The following is a 16744-nucleotide window of genomic DNA, read 5'->3' on the forward strand; positions in this document are numbered from 1 at the left end:
CAGCGTTTGTATTATTTGTTTGTGCAATTAAACTTTTAGTCGGAATTTATTACGTCCTGAACTGCTAAAGGAACAGTGAAATCCGGCAAAATCCTGCCGATGACTGAGGATGAGAGGATACAGTCAACTCAATTATGATGATGAGCTGATGTTTGGACATATTTAAGTTTCAAAACGAATAAAAGCAGTTGACTTTGTCTAGAGTCATTTGATCTGTAAATTCTGCAACACCAGCTTCAAGTACTTGGACAATACTACAAGTAAATCCTTTTTCCTACAGTATCACATTGTATTGTATCGTTGTCCCAGTCCTGTATAGCCAGATTCTTATCGAGTTCTTATCGATACACACCCCTAGCATTCACCACATTTATTTCTGAATTTTCCTTTAATTTTAATGTATTAGAAATGCTCATTTACAATTTGAAAGTCTGTAAATATCCATCCAGTTTTGTCTGTGTTTGATTGATTTCTATTATTCTACAACTTGACACAATATAAGAAAATAAAGCAGTATTATAAAAAGAGAACATGATCTTTTGATACATAAATACCCATATTTAATATTTACAATAAATATACAATATCATACAGTGGTAGCATAAAATAAACAGTGCTGTAACATTCAACAACATTTCATTCTTCATAAATTAAGGGAAATGCGTCCTTGTACATTTTTAAATTTCCCCAAAGAAAAAAAAACAAAAAGCTATAGTTTTATTCTTTCATAGCGCAGCAGCAAATGTCCAAGAGCTTTAACAAAAAGAAAATCTGTTTTAAGTAGGTTTGCCTTGAATTCACTGGCAGCCGCACTCGTCCACGATCATGTCTTCGTGATGCCGGAGCAGCATCTCTCCGTTCTCGTAGTACAACATGCTGAGTGGACTTGTTTTGGTGGGAGCACAGCAGGGGGCGACCACTTTGTCCGGATGGTAGTGTTTCAGTAAACTCTGGAATAGAAGAGAGATTTTATTAGCATCATCAATTCAAGTGGTTAAATTGTTGTCTTTCCTTTCGTTTTATAATATGAAATAGTGATAAATAAAAATGTTTGCTTTAAAAAAGTTGTTATTAACGTTATCATATCATTTATTCCTATGATAGAAACTAGTTTAACCTTATATTCTTACACTAGAGGGTTTAAAATAGAAATAAAAAGAGTATGTTGATCAGTACCTGCATGTAAGCATGGTTGGTTGGGTTCAGATCTTCTCCCAGCGGTCCCGGGCACGACCCCTCGCACCTATAAGCATTGTATCTCTTGGGAAAGATGATCCAGGATCCCCAGCCTATCAGGCCAAAGTCAACATGCAGGTCCACTTTGCGACACAGATTCTTCTCCCCGGCCCGCCTGGACACCTGCGGACTCCTCACCGCCTGCTCCCTCTGGCCTCTCTTGCTCCTGCGTCTCTTGGGCCAGCGGCTCTTCTTGATTTCGGCGGGGGACAAGAACTTTGATTTCTCAGCTGTGTGGAGTAAACTGGCTTTGGCCTTTGAGTTCTGATCGTCGGTGTTGGAGAAGATGACCATCAAGGCCCGCTCGCCGGCCTCCTGCTCCCTCCTGGAGCTGGCCGTGTGAACCGGCTGCTCCGGTGGAGTCGGGCCTCTCTTCTTGTTCCTCCTCCTGGACGTTCTCTTGTGCGCCGACTCTCGCAGCCACCTCAGGAGCGGGGCGGTCATGTTGAACACCTTCCAGTTGTGAGAGGAAGTGACCACGGACGACTCGGTGAGCAGACCAACCAGCTGCTGCTCCGGGCAGCGCTTGGGCGAGAGGCAGGCCGGGCCGTGCTGGTGGTACACCGACACCGAGATGTTGGACCCGCCGGAGGCCGCCGGGACACGGATCCTCAGCTCGGCCGCTTGGACCTGCTTGTCTGACAGCAGGGCTTGGAGGTCAAAGGTCACGAGCCAGCGTCGCTGTCGGTAAACCAAACCTAAGAAAGAAAAATAAAAGAGATGCATTAAGACATCAGTAACTTCATTTCATTCATTTTCATCTGTGGCTCCAAAGGTTCTGTCTTCATGAAGCGACATCAGCTCTAGATTTGCTGAACCTGTGATGTTGTGTGAGTCAGTGTTCTGTGTGAGGAGTGGAACAAAAGTTCATTTAAAACTCCTGACCTTCATGATCGTCATCATCTGAAAGTGTTGCAAAATAGCGCCAACTTCGACTCTTTTGATTCCATGTCAATCACTCAAGGTTTTAATATTGTGCGTCTTGCTGAGAATATACTGAATATTTTCATTCCATCATATTTATGAGCTTAACTCCTTAAAAACAACAGTTATACCAAAGTATCTAATACATCAAATATATGTATTTTGTGTAAAGAAACACAAGGGTTTTTTGGAATCTATTCTATTTCTATGTTATCCAACTTTTCAAGTTAATTGTGAAAAGGCATATGACTCAAAAAAATCTTATTAATTATTTAAAAAATACTACTGATATTGTTTTAATAATTCTTTGGTGAATGTCATGGTTCATAATAAATCTGCTTTCATTAATTTTGTTCAAATGGTTAAAAATCAATGTTGAAAAAACAACGATCATTTTATGGTTTAGATCATATGTGTCAAACTCAAGGCCCGCGGGCCAAATGTGGCCCGCCATGTGATTTTATGTGGCCCCGCCTGCCTTACCTTATATATCTTATTTAGTGCACCACATGTTTTTAGCAGCTCACAATTGTTGGTTTTACAGTAGTTATGCCCCCTCTCAAGTAATAAATTCAAAGTAATTTAACATTAAGGAGTAGTTACATTTATTTTACATTAGCTTACATTTAATTACATTTATAAGTTACATCTGGCCCTTTGAGGGGAGCCATTATGATGATTTGGCCCCTGGTGAAAACCAGTTTGACACCCCTGGTTTAGATGGTAATTCTTTAAATCAAATAAAGATATTATATAAAGTTATTATACACAACTATAAGTCAGTCATGATTTTAAGCATAATTATTTTTGTTTGATATGTATGGTTATATTTGAATGAATATTTTATTTAAACACCTACTTTTTCAAGAACATGCTTTCAACAAGAATATTGTTTTTGTTTTCTTTTATCATTTTCCATATCTATCTATATGTATTTCATCATATGTAAATGTAACAATATTTAGCATTTTAAGCATTTTAATTCAATAAAATGTATTTTCTTATAATTCCTAATGATATTGCTATATTATATAACAATACTGCTTTAAATATAAGTTATTAATGTACTGTTTTAGGATGAAATACATTTGTCACAGCGATACATTTTCATGCTACATGCAATTATATGAACAGTATTTATATCAGTATAGTATTAATGTGAGACCGGTTCATGTTGAGTAAATGATTAACTCTGGAGCAATCACTTATCTTATATTAGGGCTTCTGATTAATGAGGATTAGAGCAATCAAAGCAGTTTCTGGCATTAATCTGCTCCCATGTTTTGCGGGTCCACTGGGTTGGGCCCTCAGCTGTGAATGGGTGGTCAATTGTCATGTAACAACCAGGTGTGGTCCAGATTAATCTAGAGGATTAAAGTCTCTTAATCAGTGGAGTGAAGTATGAGCAGCTTCAGCTCAAGTCAAACATGTCACACATCGTCCCCTCCTGGCTTCTGCATTTCCTCGGCCCGACAAAAAGGTAATAACTCCGACACCTAGCAGCGAGCTGGGCTTGATTCCGTGCCACCATTAAATCCCCGACTCTAATCTAATCAAGTCAAGTGTGAAAAAAGAACTAAGGGAAGTTGTTGATTTGGGCCGACAAGAGATTTGTATAGGGGGCTGTCTGGCCAGGTCTCTAATCAACATTTAAGAAAGGAGAGGTTTGCTTTGAGAGTTAGGGTGAAGAAACCGGCTGATCCCTGCATAGGCGGGATGTGGATTGGAATCCTCTGAAGTCGTCTGGGGGGGGGCGACATGTCCTCCAACTAATGTCCCCGATGAATCCACACCACACCAGTCAGCAGGAATAATAAAGATATTTTCTTACCTCTGGCCATCACGCTCCTCACTGTATCGGCCTCCATGTCCGCGTCCAACTCGAAAGCATCCCTGGAGAAGTTTGTTCTAAAGTTCCTGTACAGCTGCATCATGTACGTGGGCAAGTGGTACCCAGGGGTCCGATCCACGAGGGCCACCCTCTGCAGGGACTTGACGTACACTCCATCTTTGCTGGCGTGGACCAGCTGCACCAGCAGAGACGCGTGCAGCAGAACTCCCAGAGCTGCTCCCTGCATCTTCACCCGACCACAAATTCCTCCCAAGTGGGAGCTGAGGGGTCTTATATACCCTCAGACACCCCCTTTCATGTCCAACAAGTAGCTGAGAACATTAAAGGAAGTTGATAGCTGACAGCTCATCATCCATTCAGGTGCTAATGAGGCCGCCGGTGTTTACAAGCATCTCCTCCGTCGGCCTCCGCTGCTTCATCCTCTCGGCTCTTAATTGTTCCTGATGTTTGACTTACACTAATTGTTAGGCTTTCCCGTCGTGTAATGCAGTTCACCATGAGAGCTGGACAATAGCCAGGAACGACTGTGTGATCAATACATTTACATGAAGTAATCAGCATTAATAATATTGCACGAGTCCTCACTCCCTTTATCCTGAACGTTCAGCTGCACACTGATGTGTTTATAGGTCGACGGGTCGTCTTTTCCAGGTTAAAATCATCAATTATTTTGTTTAGTCATTAAATAGATCAGTTTTCTTAAATCTTAAAATGATAAGACAAAACGTTTCTTTTTTAAGTTTAGTTCCTACCACAAAAATGTTCATATAGTACACAAATATCAAGAATATAATTTATATAATTTACTATTTAAGTTTAGGCTAGCAAAGTGTAATAAGAATCAGAAACTTTTATTGCCAGGGTTGTATACACGTCGACACCATTTTTTTGTGGGGACAGTACAGAATAAATAAAAAATAAAATAAAATAAAAGATAATACACAAAATAAGAAAAAGAAAAACACCAATATTTTAATCAAATGATTTCAACAATATCATTCAGAGACTTAATACTTAGCGGGGAATTTCTTACTTACAATATCTAGACCAATAGCTGTTGCATTTTTGTACTATGTTCATAAAAATAGATTAAATAAAATATTTTTTTATTTTCGCTACTATCTCTTTTTCTGAAAACCTTTAAAATATAAGGATGCATATAATCATCTAGATATATTGGTTAAATTTCAGCTTAAGCTTCTGTGTATTAAGACACATGTGAAAGGAAGCTATAGAATTATAAAGTATAAATTAAAGTTTAAGTATAAAATTAAAACAAAAAAAACATGTTTTTTAAATAAATGATATAGATCTTTGGTCTGATAGATTGTAGGTGTCGTTTAACATTTTCTGACATGCGCTTAGTAAATAAAATAAAATGAAATAAAACTAGTTGAAAAAAATATAAGCGTGTCAAATATATAAAAAGAGGAAATAAACCAATACACACGATATGTCTTAAAAATGATTTTGAGCTTTACTTTGTTCAATTCTAGTAATCTTTTCATTAAGAAGTATATCAATATAGTCTAATAAAACTAATTCAATATATATATATACACGAGTTTTAAATACGGTATTCAAACAGGAAATAAAGTAAAGCGCATGCTATAATACGTAAATAAATAACTCATTTAATATTTCTAGATGTGAATATATACACAAAATCCGTTTAACAAAGAAATGCCCGCGAAGAAAAATGGTTTAAAACACATACTATTGAGATAAGAAAGTAAAATCAAATAGAATCGCCATAGTTGTTCAGAAACTATATTTTATTAAAGTGTAACATATACAGCGGTGAAGGGAAGACTGCGCATGCGCAAGTTGTTTCTCATGGCGAAACTTTCTTCCTCGTGAATTCTTCAGAGAAAAAAAAGTGAATGGATATGATGTTCCCCCCGTGGATGTGAGCCCGGCTCCCCTCGTGTCCAGCAGCTCCCCTCGAGCCTCGACCTGTAGAAGTGTGTTTCTGTGACACCTCGGCTGAAATGGTGAGTAGAAACCTCGAAGGTTCGACTGTTGTCGCTGCACCTCGAATAAAAGTTCACACCCGCCTCCGTGCACACGTTTGTTATCACCGTTGTTCAGCAAATATTGTTTTAAACGAGCACCTAAAGTGCTTTCAGCGACGACGTGGGATATTTTCATCAGAAGTGTTAGTGGATAATGTGTGTGTGTGTGTGTGTGTGTGGGGGGGGGGGGATGCATGTGCTCTGCACCCCCATCTGAGCTCCCAGACTCTGCTTTTGTCTTCAACACTTTCACACGAACATCTGAGCGTGAAATACTGCAGTCCTGGCTCCACTAGAACCACCTTCTGCATGGTCTGGGTTTGGCTCGCTTGGATTGGAGTTACAAAAAAGCTGAAGTGTATTTTATTCTGTAAAAGCCAATATGTGTCACTAGTGACAGGAAAAAACGTTTCTAAAGATTCATTAGAAAAGACCTTCAAAAACACCTTATACAGAAAGTACAGTCTAGAAATAAAATTACTCTTACATTAGTACTGATGAATTAGATAGATAAATGGATGGATAAACTTTATTGATCCCTCTGGAGATCTCCTTTGGGAAATAGTTTTTTTCTTCCAGCAACACAGACGATGGATTCATGAAACAAGAACTAAGTGCAATAAAAAGAAAGTGCAAGATGAAAAAGTGATGATCGTAGGAAGTTTATCGAGGTTTATGGAAGCAAAAACAAGTTTAAATATTTATTCACATTAACAAACGACATCATATACAAAGGCAAAACGACAATATTATCGTCCACGACTGTTTTATTTAACTGGCGACAAATGTGAATAATGACGACTAAAAAACATGAAACAAGGCAAGAACAACAAATAAACTATGATACTAATACATCTGTACTCTTATATTGGCTATAATCTTTTATGTTTACAGTAGAACATTGTGTGGAGCACAAATGAAGTGATGTGAACTGATGAGATGATATTGAAATGAATAAAAATAATGCCATCACGCAAAACCGAGTGAAAAGTATAAAATCAACTCATAAAATATAGATGCATATGCAAAAAAAAAACTTTTTTTTTCTTTTAAACCTCATTTTTATTCCACTTAAATCTTCTTAATGGGTAAAAATAGTCACAAAAATGACCAAAGGCGAGGACAAAAGTCCTGAAACATAAACCATAAACATAATTTCTACATATTTTTTGACTCAAATTAAAGGGCCCTCACTTTGTCCAAGCCTGACTTAACTCATTTAAATAAACTGGCACATGAGTCAAATATAAGTGATCAAATATATATATATATATATATATATATATAATCCACAACATCATTCTAAGGTGAAGTTGCAGTGTGTTGACCACGAAGTGTAACACAAACCCTAGAACACTGAGGTGCAGTAAGTCCAGTCACATGATGGGCTTTGATCCTGGTTCTGGTCCTGGTTCTCGTTTGATTTGCTGGTTCAGCTGCAGACCTCTCTGTGGCGCTCGGATCACGCCTCCGCACGTCCTCAGGGGGTGAAAAGAAACTGCGAACACGACAATTAACACAAGTTCAAAACATGAATGTGCGTCAGGACCATGAATGATGATGGAAGCGTCTTCACTTCATCGGCTACTTGTCCGAACATGATCCGGTTTAAGTCGTGAGGTTTATCAGAAGGTTGGTCAGTTTACAATGTTGACGATCAAGACCACTGGTTTGGGAAAACCATGTGTACTTGCGCGGCTATCCACAGTTGTGTGTGGGGACTGGACTTTCATACAGTACTATATCAAAGCCATACAAGTGGAGAAGCTGGGAAGCTAGATGAAAAACACTTGAGGCGACACAATAAAAGGGACGCGTATGGAAGTTGATGTGTGGCATTGGATTTTGAATTTAAAACAGTTTTTCAACACTGTTTTATTTGTCGCCTATTTTTGTTTCAATGCATTATTAGATTCATGTCTAAATAAATTGAATTAAAAAAAATCTTCAGTGTAAATGAAAGGTAATAGATTGCAATGTAAATAAAATCAGTGTAAGAAATTTGGTGTATAAAAATTCAGGTTTAATATCCGGGCAACATGACTGTAGGGATCGATTGCTTCTCGTTGGATGCTTGGTTGCTAACACTGAATCTGTTTTACACATTATTTATGTTGTATACTTTCTTTTATTTAGTTTTATACACTGAATTTATTCATGCATTGAGAAAAAAAGGCCCAAAATAAGCAGGCTTGAAATGTAATGGTTTTTGTTATTCAAAGTCTGATGCTGTAATAATTGGGTGTTAGAAGTACGTAAGTATTCTGTTTCATGTCTCGCTCAATGATGAGATAACATCTTTGTTCTCCTTCCTCTGAACAAAGTCAGACACCACTGAAACGATTATAATCCAAACCATGTCTCTAACATTCGCCGAGAGGATGTGTCTGGACGATCAGTTCCACTTCACTTCCTTCTTGTGTTCTTGCTCCGACATGTGTATGTTTTAAATCTTCATAAATCAGTGCGGATGGAAACACTTTTTTATTTCTCTTATCTATTTCTGCATCACTCTCTCTTTCCATAAACGGACCAAAATGTTGTTTATTTAACACCTCTCTTTTTTTTTGCATCTTTTTTTTATTCTCGCTTGTGAACTTTCCGTCCTGGTATTAGGAGGAAGTTTCATTCTTGTGTTGAAACCAAATCTTGAACTGTGGCAGGAAGGAAGGAAGGAACAGGTGTGGCCTCTAAATGTTACATCCATATCTTTAACCGCTGTGTGATTTCGATGCAAATATTCTCACAGACAGACAACAGAGAGATAATCGTGACGTATAAACCTTATTTAATAAGGTGTTGGCAGTGGTAGTTAGTGTTGTAGGGTCCTGCTAGTGAGGTTTTAAAAAAGAATTTCACATCTGAAACACTAGAAAAATCCAAGACGAAGATAGATGTAAGTATGAGCTTGATTTTTAGAACCAAAAAATAACTGCTTCATATGGTGAACCAAAAAATAACTGCTTAATATGCTGAAAATCCCACTTTTCTGAAATCCGACTGTACTTTGGTGTCCCAGATTCACAATCTTTTCAAAAGAAAGTTCCTTTTCTTTGACTCTGAATCTCTACTTATCTCCACACATGACGACGTCAGAAAAGAAAATTAAAACTCCCAAGATTCCAAGCCTAGAGCATTTATCGTGTCGTGATGTCGAAGACGTCTGTTTCGATAATCCTAAAGCACGCTGTCGTCTACGAGCTCTAAATCCAAGTGTTTGTACAGCTGTAGGTGTGTTTGTCCTTCATCCAGCAAGTGTTACTCGCTAATGAATGAACTAATTAGAACATCGTCGTCAATTAGGCTTACGTGATGTCATCTGTACGCACGTGTCGGAGCTGCTGGATCGTCTGCCTCGCACCGCTCGCCATAACACCTTATATAGCTTATATTTCTCAGTTGGATTGAACTATAGATTATTTGACCTTAAATATACATGTGTCAATCATGGAATGTTAAATTAAATTTATGTTTTCTATAGAAATACAACAAATTATAAGGTGAAACTCAGAATTAAAAATGGCTTTATTAGTATATCAGCAATATACATGGAAGTTTTTCTGTCTGTTGCTGTGCATTTACCTTTTATATAGGATGAATAAAAAAAAAAGAATATACTAAAAATCAGTAGAAACATAATGTATAATATTAAGACTTTTAATATGAGAATACAAACACTTAGAATAAAGTTTTTTTTGGCATGATTACCAGAAAATTGCAGTAGTATAATAGTACTCTTTTGTTGTTGTCTGGTGACACTATTATCCCAACTTTTGTATATTGTATTGTATGTAAACCTACAAATTAAATAATATTGAACCTAAAAATTAAAATTATAATCGTTAGAATTTAAATATCAATCTCTGTGTAAAAACGTTTTCTTTATTTTGAAAATATTCATAATATCAACGATAAAACAAACAAACAAATCTTTCAATATACAAGTCATTGAATTCACTTATTCAATAAAACAAATTCAACCTCTCAATATAGAAAAAAGTTTAAAAACAACAAAAACTTTTCAACAAAAAAAAAAATCAATGTTATTGTTATACAAGTAAGTAAGTAATTTTTATTTATATAGAGCTTTTCCAGACCAGGGTCACAAAGCGCGTAAACAATCAAAACAATATTCAATAAAGTATATACTTTAAAGGTCAAGATACACAACAGTATGCCACTCCTTCTTTTATCCGAGCATTTTTGCATTTAACAAAATCGTTTTTGAAATCACTGTCAATGTTCCGACTTTTAAATGCATTTATAATTTCTGTTAAAAAAAGCATGTCACCTTTTGATTTTATCTGATGCATAAATGATCTTATACTTAATTTCACTTTCTTTAACATTTTTTTCATCCCTTTTTCTATAGCTTATTGTATTTGTTACTTTATATATTTAAATTGTGATATCTTTCACTCTATGTTACTGATTTATTATTATCATAAGGTGAGATATATACATGGTTACCATCATAACGTCAATGAGTTTTACGTCGATATGCCGGTTGAGTCACGGCGCCTCAGCTGTGACGGTGGGAGTGTGGAGTTGTGCAGGCATGTGTGGGAGGCGCTGGTTGCCAGGAGGCTGTGACAGAGATGATGAATGAGATGATGAGTAAGCGCTTCCTGGTCCTCCTCTGCATCCCTTTTTTTTTACACGGACACTCTTGAACATGCAGGAGGTGCACACACACACACACACACACACACTCACACAAACACACACTCGGAAGTACCCGCCGAGAGAGAAATGCCGTGTCCAACCCACAGAGCTGCCTCCCTCCTCTCTCCTCCCTCACCTCCTGTCAGGGTTCTGTCCTGACTGAGGACATTTTCATTGACTCATTCATACGGATGCGCCAGCCATGCTAGTCTAGCTGTTACCTGCTCGCCCGGGCGCCACACAGAGATGCCACTCTGGACGTCAGACCTGTAGTTTTCATCTAATCCACTGCTTTTCTTTTTTTTTTTCTATTTTCTTCCCCCAGAGACGGGAGAACCTCTCGGAGGGGGGACTGCACAGCTGAATGTCAGGTATTGTGACACTTCACGCCATTGTCCTGTTTGTGATTCACATGCTGCTGCTGACCCGACGTAAACAAACCAGGGGTTTTTACCAAACAAAAAGATGCAACGATGGCAAATGTTTAAGTTTGAACAAAATTAGGTGACATTCTGTTCTTGTTTGAATTAAGGATTGACCCATATTTTTTTGTATTGTGTTTTAAAATACTTTTAATCAAATAAAAATAAACATTTTAAAGGGTTATTAGTTGATATTTGATGCACGATTATTTGGATTTATTTATATCTTATTTACTTGAGCTACCTCTGTGATCTACTTGATGGACTAACAGGTGCGAAGATCATTCCTGTTTTGAGGTAAACCTTCGACTCAGATGAGAGTTCATACATGTGCCTCGTCTTATTAACATGTGAGCTCCATCATCATTCTATTGTGAACATGACATGTTGAACAAACATTTATCCGTTAGTTTCCTGACAATAAGTGGAAATGGTTATTTAGTAAAAATCAAAACAAATGAAATCAACTTTGAAAATGTCTCTATCACTCACTTTTTGGATAGTAATGCGTTATAATAATGTAGAATATGTTTTATTGAAGTTTCATATTTAAGCAAAAATGTTCAATATATATATATATATATATATATATATACACAGTAGGTGAGTGTTGAAATTTTCTTTTGGTTTCATGAATTATGCAGAAATTCTATGGCCAGAGTACAATACATTTTTAGGAACGTATAATTTCAAACTAAAGGTCTCATAATTATTGAACAGTTTGGTGTCTGGAGCTGCTATAATGTATTCAAATTTCAATTCATTTAAAAAAATGTTTGTCATTCTATATACAATGAATGGAACAAAATTTGTTTCTGAGATGAAGACGGCGGTATACCGGCAGAAAATACAAACACACAATTGATTAAAACGTCCACAATGACGACAATAATAACAAAAGGTTAATCACACAAAACGATAAACAAAGCTGGTAATAAATAATGTGTCAACAGGTTTATTGTTTTTACGCAGGCTGTGGTTGAACCTAAGCATTGAATATTTTATAATGCATATTTATTTTAAATGTAATATACATAGAATTTATATTGTATATTAAAAATTGTATTTGTTTTTATTCAATTTTTTAAATTGTATTATTTTTTACAGATAGTTTGATATTCATATTCAAATAAAACAAAAATGCATCTTCTAAATTCCATATTTTCCTTAATTCGTAACCTATTCGATTCAAAATAAAAAAGTTGAGTCCTGCCACCATGATTGGTTGAACGCTTGAAGTAGCTTGGTACTCTATTTGTTATTGTCCGGTGGCACTTCTATACCAAAGTTTTTATAATGAATTTATTATAATAGTATGTTAGTGGGGCGAACAGCTGACAGGCTTCCAAGCACAAAATGAATCCTCCTTTCCTGCCAGACTAACTTAAAGAGGAAAAACCTAGTTATCATAATTATAAAGCTAAAGCTAATAACATTTAAACTGGGTTTAATTTGCATCATTGCTGAAATGAAAAGTCATGTGTCACAAGTCCCACTTAGTGTGGGGTTGAACCTGCTCGTCTGTCCAACTCAAGTTCTGCCTGTCGCCTGTGCAATACTGTGGTTCGTGGCTTGGTTTTGGAAAATATGCAGCCAATGAAATCACAGCGTCTCAAATAGGCATCCTGAAATTATAGTTTGGGATCTCAAAAATAGATCGGGCGCATGCTTTGAATGTTGCAGCTCAACATCTCAGCGTTGTTGATGGTGGATTGTACTCGGAAGATAACGAAGCGGAGAAATCGTGGAGCTCATTTCCCCGCTGAGCAGATGTCCTGCGGAGTCGCGCTTGCATGTAACCTTCCATCCCACTGGTGAAGTACATCCTCCGGCAGGAAGTGTCAGACAGCACGAGTAGTGTTTCCTGTCAAGGTGGGCAGACGCTTCCTCTGTCTGAGAGCGATGGCCGCGGTGTGTTTCCTTGTTTACCTCAAGGACGTGGATATTCATGGATGCTCCATAGCAGTAGATGCAGATACTTTATTAAAGCCTTGATGCCAAAATGAAGAGTTAGGGGGGAACTAAAGATGGGTAAAAACCTACAGACGATACATCACAAAATAAGTAATAAAATAGGTTTTAACGTCCTAAACAGAATTAGAATGATAGAAACACTTTAAACATGTCCCTAAAAACCTATAAGTAAATAAAAAAGTGGACCCGAATTTAGATTAAATTAAAGCCAAATATTAAATATACATGATTGGTTCAAAGTTTGAAGTAGCTCGGTACTCTTTTGATATTGTCTGGTGGCACTTCTATACCAAAGTTTTTATATTGAATGTATTATAATGGTATGTTAGTGGAGCGAACAGCTGACAGGCTTCCAATCCCAAAATGAATCCTCCTTTCGGGCCTTAACTTAAAGAGGAAACGTGTCACTAAAAACCTATAAGTAAATAACAAAGTGGAGCCGAATTCAGATTAAATTAAAGCCAAATATTAAATATACATATTATTACCAATTTTTTGTAGAAGTTTTAAGAGTTGCATGTGGTAGTTCTAATATTATAGACTTTGTTAATAAAGGTTTTTACTAGTTTTCTGATTAAATAAGCAGGAAGAAGGTAAAATAGGTTCACTGTATGTTCCTGCCATCCTTGTTGTTGCACCACAATTTGACTTCATTCTCCAATTGTCACTCTGGTTGTCCGAAAAAAAGAAGAATGGGGAAGCTGTGTCGAAAGATTTCCTGTAGGTTTTGAACCCGCACGCAGCTAGGCTAAAGCCTGCATCAGTTGTGAACGAAGAACTGCTCCTCGTCCTTCCTCGGACCTCCAGCAGATGCATCCTGCAGCTGCACTCGTCTTCCTGTCTGCACTCAGACCCTTTTGTGTCAAAACGGCAAACTGTGGACACCAGCGGAATTTCAATGTGGCACTCTGAATGGAACCGGAGTGAAGGAGCTCCTAGTTTCCATGCAATCATTTCTCAAGAATTTGAAGGTCGTAAGTGGCTGTTGAGGCTTTAAAATCTATACCAGGAATATTGTGCATGTATAGTTTTGTGGGTTTATTGGTCTCTTGAGCAACGCAGAAATACATGCAGCCTTTCCTGGTGATTGGTTTTCCTGAAGGATGTTTATGACTGAAGATTACTTCTTCTCAAGTCTCCGCCCACTCGCCATCCCACTGTAGGCCCCAGATCTGCCTTTTTAAAGTGTGCTGGTGTGTTTAATGTGGTGCAAGAGTATTTGTTTAATTTGTGGGCGCTTGTTTCTGTGATCCTTGTTCAGGAGACGCATCCGCTGTAATGCATTTCATTTTGAGTTCTGAACATAACTATTTGTCAGCTCTAAGGAGTGATTCCGTATAAAAGGCAGGATGATTATCCAGGTTCTTGGGGTAGATTACTGAGTCAAAAGCAACGTGCAAATTACTGTGGAAGTCTGTGGTCCTGCTCCGAGGGAAAGCTGCTGATTACACCGCTCAAAAATGATAGTGATTTTGAGGGTTTGCCATCTTTGGTCTCGTTTAGTCTTAAGAACGCCCAAGTTTTTCTCAAGAAAAAGCTTGAATTCTGGACATATCTCGTAGTTAACCTTATCAAGAAAATGGTTTGTTTGAATAATGTGGTGATGGTTGGCATTCCCCTGTTGGTTTGTAACTTTTCTTCCAGCATTTTGCTTTTGAGAGCATTTAGAAGAATTGTTATCATGGAAATCTAGCGTTAATGCAAGTCCTTAAGTAACGGTGTAAGTACCATTTTGGTCTGGCAAAATTTCTGTAGAGCACTTCCTACGTGATGATGTCACAGACCACAATGGCGAACATCTTCTTAAAAGCCTTTTTATGAGTGAACAAAACGTCAACCAAGCAATAAATGAGAATAGACCAGGGTCACAAAGCGCCCTAACAATCAAAAACAATACAAAGTTAATATATATACTTTAAAAGGCTAAGACAAATGAGACAAACACAAGAGTCCCAGAGAATCAGTGGAAAAGCACAAATAAAAGTGTCTTGAGATGTTTCTTGAAGGAGTCAGTAGATCATCAAACACAGAGAGAGAGGAAGATCGTTCCAAAGCTTAGGAGCAACAGCCTGGAAGGATTTCTCTCCTCTGGTCCTGAACCGTGTTCAGGAACCATCAGTAGATTCTGATCCACAGACCTCAGAGCCCGAGCTGGGGTGTAAGGCTGGATCAGTGATGTAAGGAGGAGCCTGACCATGAATAGATCTGAAAGTGAGAAGCAGAATTTTAAAGTTGATCCTGAAAGAAACTGGCAGCCAGTGAAGAGATTTAAGGATCGGGGAAATGTGAGTTCTTCTACTAGAGCGCATCAGAATTCTCGCTGCAGAGTTTTGTATTAACTGTCAAGCATTGATCGTGACAATTAGCAAAGAGTAATTTGGAATCTGTGTTATTAATACTTAATATAAGCATTTATTAATTTTAGTTTACTGTATTTTACTTAACCTGTTTGGTTAATATACTTTGTTCGGTCATGACTTGGCACTGTTATATGATTTTGGCTCCTTGTGTGTTTGAGTTTGACACCCCTTATTAAAAAGTATAAGAAACTATGTTGTGTACTGGGCTGGAAATGAATGTCATTTAGCGTCAATCCAAAATGATTAATAGTAAGAAAAAGTTTTTACACTTTCAGAATCTAGTTTAAGAATATTAAATGGAAACTGGAAACCACGCTTCTTCAGGTTGATGGATACCCTTGATAAAAAGAGGGCTTCAAAAGAAGGCATTGTGACTGAGGACGTCAAGACGATGGTGTATTTCTATTGTCGTACACCGCTAGAGTACTTCGTTGTCCCTTTAAGGCAGCTGAGTCTTGTCCATGTGGCTGCCAGATGTACCACCGCCTCCCCCGCTGCCTTCCACAGACACGGGAGTCTATTCTCAGATGGAGGGCAGCCAGAGGTTCCGTTCTGTGCCAAGTGACCGGGCACTCGGAGCTCCCTAGAGGGGTGTTTCCCACAAGACTGGAAGGGTGGGCAGAGGGGATTCTAAAGAGGATGTGTCTATGTGGATGTGATGCCAAGTTCTCACACTCCCGTGCACGATGGCCGACTACAAGCAGACCAGAAAGGGGTCTTCGTCTCACAAGTAAGATCGTAGTAGCCGTTGTGGTTTTTGTTACTTTCGAGTAGTTGCTTGCTTGCTTTTTTTATTGCGTGTGTTGTTATTTGAAAAGATTCTGAGGCTCTTTTCCTTTTATGGTGTCGAGTCCCAAGTTGTTTTTTAACGGAACGTTTTGACTCTCTTGTGTTGGCTCCGAGCGTATCCACATCTGTATGTAGCACCAGCTGGTCGAGTGGTTGAACAGGATCAGAGGCTCGTCTTACAAGTTTGATCTTCCCTCCGAGCAGCTGTGAAACTCTCGAGCACAGAGCTACCGTGCAGAGTGAAATGACCGTTTGAAGCAGCACCGTGTTGAAACGCTTACTCCCACCAAACTTGACTCTCATTTCCAGTTGAACAGTCTGTACCGAGAGTTTGTTGTTTCGTGGTGATCGTCACATGGTTTACTGTGAGTTGCCACCGACAGCAAAGATTCAAGGATGGATGCAGCATCTGGTTATTTTAATCTCATCTTGTCATTCACGTTTTACAGTACATTCCTGCATATAATACTTAATACAATACATTTCTGTTATTAAATAACACCTAGG

General features: G+C 37.9%; 2 protein-coding genes across 4 annotated transcripts in view; one reads left to right on the top strand and one right to left on the bottom strand.

Annotated features, from left to right (window-relative positions):
* Positions 1–684: 684 nt before the first annotated feature.
* Positions 685–4349, bottom strand: ndr2 (nodal-related 2). Its single transcript, XM_087782864.1, has 3 exons — positions 3992–4349; positions 1177–1934; positions 685–950 (listed from the first exon to the last, which is right to left on the bottom strand). Exons 1-3 carry the CDS (start codon positions 4236–4238, stop codon positions 798–800), a joined length of 1158 nt encoding a protein of 385 aa, XP_087638990.1. The 5' UTR covers positions 4239–4349; the 3' UTR covers positions 685–797.
* Positions 4350–5847: 1498 nt separating this feature from the next.
* The window catches only part of pald1a (phosphatase domain containing paladin 1a), a 46097-nt gene continuing 35200 nt past the window's right edge, over positions 5848–16744 (top strand). Inside the window, exons 1-2 of one of the 3 annotated variants that reach the window (XM_087784293.1) lie at positions 5848–6006; positions 11018–11063. Coding sequence is in view for 1 of the 3 variants with exons in the window: in XM_087784292.1 (XP_087640418.1) it covers positions 16135–16178 (44 nt within the window). In the remaining 2 variants the exon portion in view is untranslated. Of the gene's footprint in view, positions 6007–8786; positions 8924–11017; positions 11064–15987; positions 16179–16744 lie in introns of those variants that run through there. The other 2 variants (XM_087784294.1, XM_087784292.1) reach the window with 2 other exon arrangements.

The sequence above is a fragment of the Callionymus lyra genome, chromosome 2 (genome assembly GCF_982586985.1).
Source record: "Callionymus lyra chromosome 2, fCalLyr1.hap1.1, whole genome shotgun sequence".
NCBI classification, from domain to species: Eukaryota; Metazoa; Chordata; class Actinopteri; order Syngnathiformes; family Callionymidae; genus Callionymus; species Callionymus lyra.